Source organism: Macaca thibetana, chromosome 14, assembly GCF_024542745.1.
Source record: "Macaca thibetana thibetana isolate TM-01 chromosome 14, ASM2454274v1, whole genome shotgun sequence".
Lineage (NCBI taxonomy): Eukaryota > Metazoa > Chordata > Mammalia > Primates > Cercopithecidae > Macaca > Macaca thibetana.
The window spans coordinates 12418332-12430348 of record NC_065591.1 but is presented as its reverse complement, the minus strand read 5'-3'; the positions used below and the strand labels follow the sequence as shown (position 1 = coordinate 12430348).

The following is a 12017-nucleotide window of genomic DNA, read 5'->3' as shown; positions in this document are numbered from 1 at the left end:
CAGGAGCCTCACCAGTTTGCGCTGACACCAGTGGCAGAGGCCGCAGAGGACGACAGTGACGCTAAGGCTGACGGTGATGATGGCAGAGACCAGCAGGACGTCGCGCGAGGGCGCCCCTGGGGAGGACAGGTACAGGTCAGACCCTCATTGGCCAGGGCTACCCTCCCTCAGCCCAGAGCCCTCCAGAACAACCACCCTACCCTTCCATCTGGCCCCTTCACCGGGAGCTCTGAACCCAGGTTCTACTCCCAGTTCTGCCTTGCTTGATGAACTTGGGTAGTTTCTGTGTGCCTCAGTTTTCTCATCTGTAAAATGGGGAAACTGTGCCAGTTGGCATCTTTCTCTGTCTCTCCCTGCATGGACCCTGTGTGAGTCCATGGGATCTGTGCCATCCTCCAAACTTGAAACCCTCAAAGGAGGGCCAAATGTGCTCCTCAGCTCAGCCAGACTTCATCTGTCCATCAAATCCCTCCACAGGCCACTGCTCCTGGATGGCCTTTTCACACAGCACTCTTCCAGTCGCTACGCTGACAACACACACACTCTGAGTCGAAACTCCAGTCAAATTTGTCCAAAGGGTCCTTATTAGCTCTGACAGCCCCTTTGAGGGCATCTGCCTCATGGGCACTAGCCGATCGTCTTGTTTCCCAAGATTCACCAGCCATATGTGTAGTCAAAGGAATCTCTGGAACCCTCTGACCAGCTGTTGCCCCCTTTAGCCCAGCTTTCTTTGGTCTGGAAGCCCACCCACTGGCCTCTGCACATCCCTATCCCCCGAGCTCCCACCCCCCCGCAACATCATGGCTGCAGCCCATCTGTAATTCCTAAATGCTCTCATCCCAAGGGCCAAGGGGCCATAAACCTCAGGAGTGGAAACCTTGACACCCTTGCCAAAGATGAGACCTGTCCTGGGAGGAAAATCTCAGGCCTCTGTCCGAATCCCACCCCTTCCCAGGCTGTGTGGCTTCCACCAGTCACAGAAGCACTTAGTTTCTTCCTCTGTAAATGCAGATCAGACCTCCTCCCCCACCCTCCTCACGGGTGATTGTAAACATTAGCCCAAACCAAATGAAAGGAAGGCAAAAGCCTGGAGGAAAAATTCTCATGTGGGACAGTGAGTGGAGACCCGCATAGATCACACATGCGCTATAAATCTGTTGTGTGTGCTAGGATGCGTCCTAAAGCCAAGGAGATGCTGTTTATTTACAGAGGAGCCTGCGTGGGCTTTTTGGTGCCAGTGATCATAGTAATTAAGAGTTGACGATATCTGTCTGGTCCTGGTTCCTGCGGTTTTAGCTTCTGCCTTTCTTCCTCTCCCAGTCTCTCTTACTTGGCCATGCAGCCTGGTGGAGGAAGGCCCAGCAGTCACCCTCAGGGATGACTCTCATCAACTCTCAGGGGCCTCTGGGCTCCCTCCCTCCTCCACTCCAGCACCCTGGGCAGTCCCTTCTCTACCTGCTCTACTAGAACCCTCTTTGGGCCCCACCTCTCCCTTCCTGACTTCCTGAGCCTCCTAGCTGTGGGGAAAGGCCACCCTTGTGAGGCTCCCACCTGTCCACCTGCCAGGCAAATCCAGCCTCCTCCTGTACCAAGTCTACAGCCTCAACCCCCCGGAAGCCCCTGCACCCAGTTCACTTTCAACCTCAGGGCCCAGGGCACCCATAAGCTCTGACCTGGACAACCTGCAGACACCAAGGTCCTGCCCCTCCCTCTCCTGGGCTGAGGAGCACAGCTCTGCAAGCCTGGAGGGGCCACATTTGTCAAAGTTCTCAGGTCAAATAGGAGAACTAGGACTCTGATCTCCAAGCTTCTGAGGGAGAATAGGCGCAGGGCACTCCATCACAGCCCCACGGCCCATGGCCAGGCCTCCAGGGAAGGGATGGGCAAAGGTGCCTTCTGGACATGAGATCTGTTTCCCAGCTCTCCCCATGGAACCCGCCCAGCCCCACTGGAAGGGCTAGGGGAGCTATGTGGGCTAAAAGCAAGTGAGCCCACACTTTCCTTTGTTTAACTCACTTTGAAATAAAGTAAACTCCATTCTTACGCTGAGCTTTCCTCGGCAACTATCTATTAAGAATATATTATGAGTGGGCGTGGTGGCTCATGCCTGTAATCCCAGCACTTTGGGAACCAGAGGCAGGCAGATCACTCAAGGTCAGGAATTTGAGGCCAACATGGTGAAACCCCATCTCTACTAAAAATACAAAAAATTAGCTGGGCGTGGTGATGTGTGCCTGTAGTCCCAGCTGCTTAGGAGGCTGAGGCATGAGAATCGCTTAGCTTGAACTCTGCCATGGGGATTGGAGGGGGGCGGAGGTTTTAGTGAGCCCAGATTGCACCACAGCACTCCAGCCTGGGCAACAGAACAAGACTCTGTCTCAAAAAAAAAAAAAAAAAAAAAAAAAAAATATATATATATATATATATATATATACACACACACACACACACACACACACACACACACACATAAATTATGAGGGTATGTGTTTGTGGGGGGACAGGCCCTGCCCACAAGGAACTACCACTCCAATGGGGAAGACAAGTTAGAATTGAGTTATCTCGGCTGGGCATGGTAGCTCACGCCTGTGATCCCAGCACTTTGGGAGGCCGAGGCGGGCGGATCACGAGGTCAGGAGATCAAGACCATCCTGGCTAACACGGTGAAACCCCGTATCTACTAAAAATAAAAATTAAAAAAAAAAAATTAGCCGGGCACTGTGGCAGGCGCCTGTAGTCCCAGCTACTCAGGAGGCTGAGGCAGGAGAATGGCGTGAACCCAGGAGGCAGAGTTTGCAGTGAGCTGAGATTGCCCCACTGCACTCCAGCCTGGGCAATAGAGCGAGAGTCTGTCTCAAAAAAAAAAAAAAGTTATCTCCTAGCATGCTAGGTGCTCTAGAACCATCAAACGCAGGACACCCAGCCAGCGGGCCCCAGACTCCAAAAGACGTGAGAAAAAGACCCAAGTGTGAGTACCACCTCACCTCTTTTTGTTGAGACGGAGTTCTGCTCTTTTCACCCAGGCTGGAGTGCAATGGCGTGATCTCAGCTCACTGCAACCTCCACCTCCAGGGTTCAAGCGATTCTCCTGCCTCAGCCTCCCGAATAGCTGGGATAACAGGCACCCGCCACCACGTCCGGCTAATTTTTTGTATTTTTAGTAGATAAGGGATTTCACCACGTTGGCCAGGCTGGTCTTGAACTCCTGACCTCAGGTGATCCACCCGCCTCGGCCTCCGAAAGTACTGGGATTACAGGCATGAGCCACTGCGCCCAGCCACACCTCTACCTCTTAACAGCTGTGTGACTTTGGACAAGTATCTTAACCACTCAGTGTCTCCCACAGGGTTGCTGTTAGCACTCAATGGATGGGTACCATTAGTATGGTTGTTGGTGTTTGTTTTATCTCAGGCATAAACAAAGGGCCCTGGGAGCACAAATGAGGACTTTATCAATCTTGCGGGACAAGTGAGCTATCTGGGAAGGACACCCTGAGGAGGTGGTGTTTGGCGTAGTCTGAAGATGGAAGTGAGGCGAAAGTAGGATAGTCCACGCAGAGGAAAAGGTGTGGAGGTGGGAAAAGTGTTAGGCACATTGTTGAGGAGCCGGACTTAGGGTATGGGGAGTGAATTCAGGGAGACCAGCCTGGAAGGAAAGGAGGGCCTGATGGGGAAGGGGCTCGTCTATCCAGCTGAGGGGCTTGTTTTGTTCTGTAGACCACGGGAGCCATGGTAGGCTTTTGAGCAGGGGAAGGATGGGATCAGAGGGGTGTTTCACAAGCTCATGATCTGGTAGCTACAGTAGGAAGCAGCTGGAGGTCATGGCCACACTCCAGGTAGGCTCCTCTGCTCTGGTGCCCTCTCCACACTTCACCCTCCCCCATATACCTCTTTGCCACAGGGAATTCTCTAAGGGGTCACCTTCCTGGAGCTCCCTCCTTTTTTTGTCAAACAGGATCCTTCTCAAAAACTAATCCTCAATCCTCAACCTGCAGGTCAGAGAGTCCCTAGGGACAGAAGCCTATCAATCCCAGAGTCCAGTGGGCACACTCTGAAAGGCCCCCAGAAACCCAAAAGAACACCCATCTTAAGCAATTAGCATTCTGTGGGCATGGCAGAATGAGCCCTAGGCTTGGGGTCTAAGAGAACTAGGCTGAGACCCTAGTCCAGCTGCTAACCGGCCGTGTGGCAGGCAAGACACTCGACTCTTGGATATCAGTGCTTTCATCTGGGGAAGAGCTGACCCTGACCCTTCCCCCTCAGAGGACAAGCCAGGTATTCCAGGTGCTCCACATGCAGTCACGACGACAACAGAGATAAGCATTATGAGTCATCCCCATTTTACAGAGGTGAAACTGAGGAACAGAGAGGTCAAATACCATGTCCAAGTTCAAAGCCAGGGTTTGAACTGAGGCAGTCCGACTCGGATTCTATACTCGTTGCTTTGACATCACACCAACTACAGAGGTACATGGTTAGTTTTCAAGGTGCACTCTTTGGAACCCCTAGGGTTGCCTGGAGTCTCTCTGGGGCTCTGGGGAGTGGAGGCTGAGCCGATAAGGCTGTGATCCCTCAAGCCCTCTTCAGTCACAGTAGCACTGTTTCCTTCTGTGCTCTTGAGTTTTTGCAGAAAATTCCATTTGGAGAAGCGGTTGTGTTGCTAAGGAAAGTTGAACTCCTCTGGATGAGTGACCCCAGGGTCCCCTATAGTGTGGGTGGCTGCTGTCATCTTCCAGGCAGCTGGTGCAGCCCCCACAGATTCCCCAGACCCTTCAGCCTCCCTCGGACAGCCCTCAAAGGCAGGGTGAAACAAACACTTGCCACTGCAAATTGCACTGATGTTGTGAATAAAAGTGACTTGATGTCCTCGGCCAGCATGCTGATATCCTAAGGAGATCCTAAGGAGATCCTAAGGGAGATGTCGCCATCAAGGGGTACAAGCGTGTTCTTGCCTACCAGCCAGAGTGAACCATTTCCTGCATATGGAGTCACTGTGTCTCCAGCTGGAAGGAACCTTGAAAGTCATGAAGTCAGGCCCCAGGGATGCACAAAGCCCATGGGCAGCCCTGTTGGTGACAGGGAGCTTCCGCAGGGAGCAGAAGGCAGGAAGCAGGTCCTTCCTGGATGGGCACTGTTAGGGAGGGCTGCTGTGCCTCTTGCAGAACTGAATCTGTCTCCCTAGAAACTTCCCTGCTGGTCCTGAGCCTGCCCTCCAGAGCTGCCAGGAACGAGCCGGCTGCCTCTACCACATGACAGGCCTCCAAATCATTGCCGACAGTTCTAACGTCCCCTTCAAGTCTTCTCCAGGCAAAGCCACCCCAGCCCTCTAACCCCTCCTCAGATGACATACATGGTTTCAAGTCCCCTTACTGTCAGCATATTAACACTGGGGGAAAGAAAATATTGTAGCCCTAGTCAGCCTTTTGACAGGGCTGAGTGCCACAACCTATCCTTGGGCAGAGGAGACATCCTGGGTCCCGGGGGGTAAGGCACAGCATAGACAAGGGCAGACAGGCAACATCAGGAAACCTGGGAGGCAGGGTGAACCAGGAGATAGGCAAAGCCAGACCTCCTGGGTCCAATGCTGGGGCGGGGCGTGTCTTGGGAGTGAGGTATGAGCTGGGGCAGGCTGCTGCCCCTCTGCCCAGGCCTGTGGTGGGTATATCAGCTGACTACAGCTCAGGATGAAGGGTCTGACTGAGTCCTGTGTGCTTTGCTGTGTCCTGTGGGCACAGCCTATGCCCCTGGCCAGGCCACCCCCCAAGGAGATCGCAGGGTAAGGTCTGTGTACCCCAGGAAGTGGCCTGCCTCTGAGGGTGGACAAAATGCCCACGCACAGCCTTCCCTTCTAGCATCTCAGTGCCATGAGAGTTGGTCTCCTATTCACCACTGTATTCCCAGCACCAATGGTGGAGCATATAATAGGTGCTCAATAAATGCTTATTGAAAGAATGAAGGAGGAAGAATCCCAGGCCTCCAGGAACAAAGATAATAATAGGTGCTACTATTTATTAAGCACCTACTATATACCACACTACAGGGTCCACAAAGAAAGGGGCTGTATCTGCTTTGCTCACTCCAGTATCCTCTACGACAAGCTCGGTGTCTGACACACAGGAGGTGCTCAGCAAACATTTGTTGAATGTTCAATGCTTGTATGTTATCTCATTTGTCACCCAAATAAGATGGAAGAGAAGAGATGGGAGAGGCTGCAGTGATGAGTTGAGAGCTCTCTTTTACAAGCAGGTGTGTGCACGCGCACACACACACACACACACACACACACACACACACACCAGGACCCCTTCTGTTCTTTCCGCATGTTCAACTTTGCCTGACAAACTCCTGAATTTTTTAGGCCCAGATGAAAAGACCTCCTCCAGGAAGCCTCCCTTAGTCTGCCCAGTGGGAATTAATTGCTCCTGCCTCTGAGTTCTCAGCATACTGGGCCTACATTCTTCTTTTAGAGTATAGTGATTAGTGCCAGGCCTCTGAAGTCAGATTGCTCAGGCTCAAATTCTGGCTCTGATTCTTCCAAGCCATGTAACCTAATTGCTGTGTGCCTTGGTTTCCCCATCTGTAAACGAGGGTTAATAATAGCATAGTCTCATAGGACTATGGTGAGGTTTAAAGGAATTAGCATGTACAAGGCACTCAGCACAGTGCCTGACACGGAATAAGTAGGCACTAAATGCTAGCTATTATCATAGCATTATCACATCGTGCCCTGGATTAGAGATATCTGGGGCACGGAGTTGGCACTCAATGGTGTTGAATGAAATACTGGACTGGATACACTCTAGTTTTCTCCACAGGACGGCAGAGGTCAGAGGTCACATCTTACTCAATTTTGTGCACCACTGACCCCTCCCAGGACCTGCAGGGCTTGACCAAAGCAAGCATCAGTGAGCACCTATGGTATGGAAGAGGGAGGGCTAAGGCATGGGGACATGGGGTCAGGGGTGACAGGTGGAAGCCAGGCTGGGCCTCAGGTGTGAACTGCCGACCCAACCCAGTCCCTCACCAGGGCTCAGCCCTGACTCCCAACTCCTTCTCATCTCCTCAGCAAGACATGATTTATGGATGAACAGAATCAAACAGGGCTGCTGGCTGCTGGGATGCCCTGGGGAGCTGCAGGAGAGGGAATGGCTTTCTGAGGGCAAGCTCACCAGCTGCCCAGAGGGGAACGGGAGGGGGGCCGCAGGAGCAGTGGGCACATGCACACAGGCCACAGACACGAGCCACAGAGACTCACCCTGGCACAGACACCCATGCACACATGCACACACACACATGGCCGTGGCCACAAGCAGATGCCCAGCCAGCTCCGCCATTCACGAGCTCTAGGCATTCACGTACTTCCTCTAGCCTGGAATTCTCTGCCCATGAATTTGCCATCACTTGTCTACTCAGATTCTGTCTGTCCTTCTCAGGTAGAGAGGTGGGATATATTGTAGACTTGGAGGCAGATGACCTGGGTTCACGCCCCAGCTCTGGCCCTGGCCAACTACGTTACCCAGGGCAAGGCCCATGCTGGGCCCGAACACTTTACCTTCAAATGATGATTATAACCCCTGACCTTCCCTGCTGGGGTGCTGTCACTATCAAATAATAGCTAACATTAGTTGAGTGCACACAGTGTGGCAGATACTGCACCATGAACCATCTCCACAACCTTGGACCATTATTATCTCCATTTCACAGGGAAAGAAACTAAGGCATGGGGAATAATAGGTGCTTGAGCCCATCCTTTCCTACCCAGCCACAGTGACCTCCCTTTGAGCTGACGAATGCGATGGCATTCTATAATGTGCTAGACTGTACAACCTAGCCACACTTTCCTCTTTCCCACAAGCAGGCCAACCCTTGTCACACTTATGACGCTTTGCCTAGGCTATTCCTTCTTCCTGGAATGCCTTTCCTTCTCTATCTTCAAAGCGACTAGACAAAGATGGTCTCCCCTCCTACAGTCCTTTCTGCCTCCCTAGTAACTATGACAATTAACTATTTTGGGTTAATAATTAGCTCTTTCTATGTCCTTCCCCAATTGGGCACACCTAGAGGATTGAGACCCCCAGCTCACTCATCTTTGAAGACCAAAGTCTGGTACACAGGAGAGGTTGGATAAGTAATTGCTAAACAAATTCATGAAATCATTCAAGGTCTCAGACAAGCCCACCTCCTCCAAGAAGCCCTCCCCAATGACAGGCACTCATAGCAATCTCTTCCTTCTCCAAACTTGAATTAATGGATCCATTTGTCAACCCCCTTTTCTTGGGGATAGACCTGACCCCCACAAGCAGGGGCAACAGGATAATATCCTGTCTCCCAATTGCTCAGGGTCTCCCACAGCATGTAGCCTAGGTCAAGGTGCAGAGAGGCTGCTGGACCTACTGGGAATCTGTGCCTACAGGCTCTTTCCCCCAGAATTCATGTGTGCTCACACTCTCAGATGGTGACATGCACACTCCCCACACCCAGCCCTTCCAGAGTTGTTCCATCACCCCCAAGCCCTCCTGACCTAGACTGCTTCTGCTCCTGGAGGCTCTTACAGGCATTCACAGGTCCCAGGCCACTGCTCTCCTTCCCAAGTGTCTTTCATCAAAGTAACTAACATATGCTTGGCATTGAATCATGTCCGCAGACCTCAGCACCCCTCTGAGGGTAAATACTCTTATGCCCATTTTACAAAGAAGGAAACTGAGGCTCAGGAGGGTTAAGTGCTTGCCCAGTAACACACAGCAGAAGAAAGGTAAAGCCAGGATTAGATTGGAGGTCTATAAGACCTCAAACCCTGTGGCTGTTACTCTTGTTCCACCCTAGGGGAGCCATGCCTTGAAATAAGACACTCTGAGAATAGACAGAAAAGAAGAAAGAACCTGAGTGGACACAAACAGCAGTCAGGGAAAGGGCTCCCACTCTCCCAAGAATGTTACCAGTTAGAGCCATGCCCAAATTACCCCAGGTACTTCAGAGACTCCTCTGACACATACACATGTCCTGGGGCTCCTTCTCCCCCTCCACTGGCCCAGGCATTGGCCTCAGAGAAGCACCCTCAATAGATAAAGGCTCGGCTGGCCTCAGGGTCCCAGGACAGGTTGGGGGTTGGGTGTCTGGCACTGGACAGTCTAGGAGTGGGAAGAGGAGGAAAATGGGGTGTCCCAAGGACTTGCCCAGGGCTCTGTCTCTGGTACTCATCAGGGTGCAACCACTACTCTGGAGATAAAGCAGAATGCTGCTGGGGGTGGTTGGGGCTACATCTGCCAGCACGTCCCCATCCTGAGCTTGCCTCCTCCCACCTGATTCTGCAATACACGTCAAGCCCCAGCACTTCCCCACCCCCATCTTTTGGTGGCTCCCGATGACGTTCAAGGTGGGAAACAGTGAAAGCTGGAGTCACAGGTTTCCATAGGAAGCACCCTCATGCGCATGCTGAGCAGATGGAAATGGGGGAAGATGGCAGGCATTTACAAGTGGGCAGAGCTTACCAGCTCCAGGGTGATCCGGGCATGGGAAGGGGGACATTTTTGGTGCCTATCCTGCTTCCCTCCCTCCCCTCAACCCAACACACACAAGAAAGCCAGAAAGGCAGAGTTGGGGAGAAAGGAATAGAAAGCCAGTGAGCTAAACCCTGCACCCCAGACAATCAGGTAAAGCTCCAGGTCTTGCCATCTTGCAGAATTTCCTGACCTCTTTCCACTGTAAGGCTCCCCCTTCCAGGCCACCCACCTTGGGAACAGGGCCAGCTCTTCTCTTGCAAGAGGACAAAGAAATTGAGATAGGCGAGAAGGAAAAAAGAAGGAGGGGAGAACGACCAGCACTTATTTCCCAGGAAAGCTGGGCCTTGGACCTACCCCCACCCCATGCCCTCTGGACATTCTCTGAGTGTCCTTTGGAAAGTTGTGGAGGTGCCCACAACCCCTCGGGCTTCACCTAGGGTGGGAACTAGGCTAGCAAAAGAGGAAGCCCAAGGGGGATTGTTTTGGAAAGTTACAAGTAGCTGAAAATAGGGGCTCAGCACGAGCAAGCTTCCTCAACCTTGACTGTAATAAAAACAGATAATGTGTGAGTGAGCTAGGGAGAGTGCACTGGCAGGGGCCGCAGAGGCCGGCTGGATGCAGACGGTTTAGAATTCAGAGGAGGTGCCAAGTGAGTAAACAGCGAATGAAGGATTATCTGGATGGGCCAGCAGCCGTTCCAGCAAGAAATTGGACGGGGACATGTAGGGATCCACAAGCACACCTACTCCTCATCAGAGAGCGAGGCCTGGTAAGCTATGAGGACCTTGTCCACACCTTCCCTACCTCTTCTCTCCCTTCCAGTCGACACATGGCCTTGGTAATAACGGCTCATATCTGTACAGTGCAGAGCAGTTTATAAAGTGTTCCACAGTTTACCGAGGGTTTCACACGCATTATTGAATTTAATGGAGGTGATGGTATCTTCTGCTCAGTGACCTCCTCACCTCACCTCACCTCACCACAGCCACTCCTACCTCCCACAATTCCTGGCCTAGGGAGGCCTGGTGCATCTGGCTTGAGTATTCAGCCTCAAAAGAGGGGGAAGGGAGACTGGCCATCTGTAGACCCCAGAGAGCTGCTAAGCCCAGAAATCTCAGGGCCAAAGCCATTCAGGATGGAAAGGGCCAGGTGCCAGCTCTGAACTGGGAGCCCAGGCTGAAGAGTGGCTAGCCAGGAGTTAGCTGGGAACCTGACACCCTCCCCACCCACCTTGATCCCAAAGCTGATGAGCCACCTGAGCAGCTGTGAAAATGATCACGTCAGTCAGAGCATCCGGAGTCCAAGAAAGGAGGGGTTCAGACTGGGGGCGGGGGGGCCTCTTTGCCGGGAATGTGGAGCAGAGGCAGGACCAGGGACGTGTGATGATTAAGTGTGGGCCTTGACCACTAGTTACTCCTATGAATAATGCATTGTTGTGCCTTGGCCTAAATCAGCATCTTATTGTTATTAATAATACACGCTGCAGAGAAGCTGGGGTTGGAACTGTATGCTATGTTTCATTTGAGAATCTCAGAGCACTTAAAAGCTCCTCATGCTGATGACTCAACTTTATCTCCCCAAGTCATAGGCTTCCTCACGGGCCACCTGCCCGAATGCCCTCCCACCTGAGGCTTGGAGCTGTGAAGGCCACCGGGGCTAGAAATCTTCCATCCTGGGATTCAAATCCATGGCCAGGGCTTATGGTTGGGGAGGGAAGTACACTTAATCTTTGCCAGCTCGAGGGCTCTTGGGGGATGCAACATAATGTGAAGCTCCCAGAGAGGCTTCAGGACAGAGGTAACTAGTGGGAATCCAGGGGCAGGAGAGACGGACAGAGAGAGACCACTGCGGATCTGAATCCCGTTCTGTCACTTGCCAGTTGTGTGACCTTAGGCTACTCACTCAACTCTCTGGTCCTAAGCCTCCTGGCTGGAATGCAGGGTCTGAGAGTCCCTCCACGACATGCCGTTCTATCATATTCAGGGGTATCATTTACACGGCAAATATTAGGATGGAGCCATTGAGTGTCCCGCCCCCGAGAGCTGTCCGCGGTGCTGAAACAGCTGTCGGCCACGCGGCTCCTTGTCCTTGGTGCTGAAACAGAAGTCAGTCCTGGGGCTGCGCCGTCTTCCAGGTCGCCCTTTGCGCAGCTCCCAGCGAGCAGGATCCGAGAGACTGTGCATAGTGATTCCGCCTTCCTCTGCCAGTGCCTCCCTGATCAACCCTCAGCTGAAGCTATGGCAGCAACCAGCGACAAGAGCCCCCTTTCCTCGAGTTAGGTCCTCGGATGCTGAAGACCCCAGTCCTGACTCAGGACAAAAAGGGCCGCCCCACGAACGTGGTAAATACCACGCCCCATTCCCTCCCGGGGCCCGCCGCACTGCCTCCTGGTGGCTGGCGCGGGCACTGCACCCCGGCGGGCGCACAGACGGTCCCCAGCGGCGGCCTGGGCCGGCGGGGAAGCAGCGGCAGACGGTTCTCCGGCCCCCGCCGCCCTCTCACCGCTCCCGGGGCAATC

At 53.0% G+C, this 12017-nt stretch overlaps 1 protein-coding gene across 5 annotated transcripts in view; it reads right to left on the bottom strand.

Annotated features, from left to right (window-relative positions):
- Positions 1 to 12017, bottom strand: part of SYT7 (synaptotagmin 7) — a 66022-nt gene that overhangs the window by 40881 nt on the left and 13124 nt on the right. For all 5 annotated transcript variants that reach the window (XM_050756902.1, XM_050756905.1, XM_050756906.1 and 2 more), the window contains exon 2: positions 13 to 116. In XM_050756902.1, coding sequence (XP_050612859.1) covers positions 13 to 116 — 104 coding nt within the window. The remainder of the gene's footprint in view (positions 1 to 12; positions 117 to 12017) is intronic.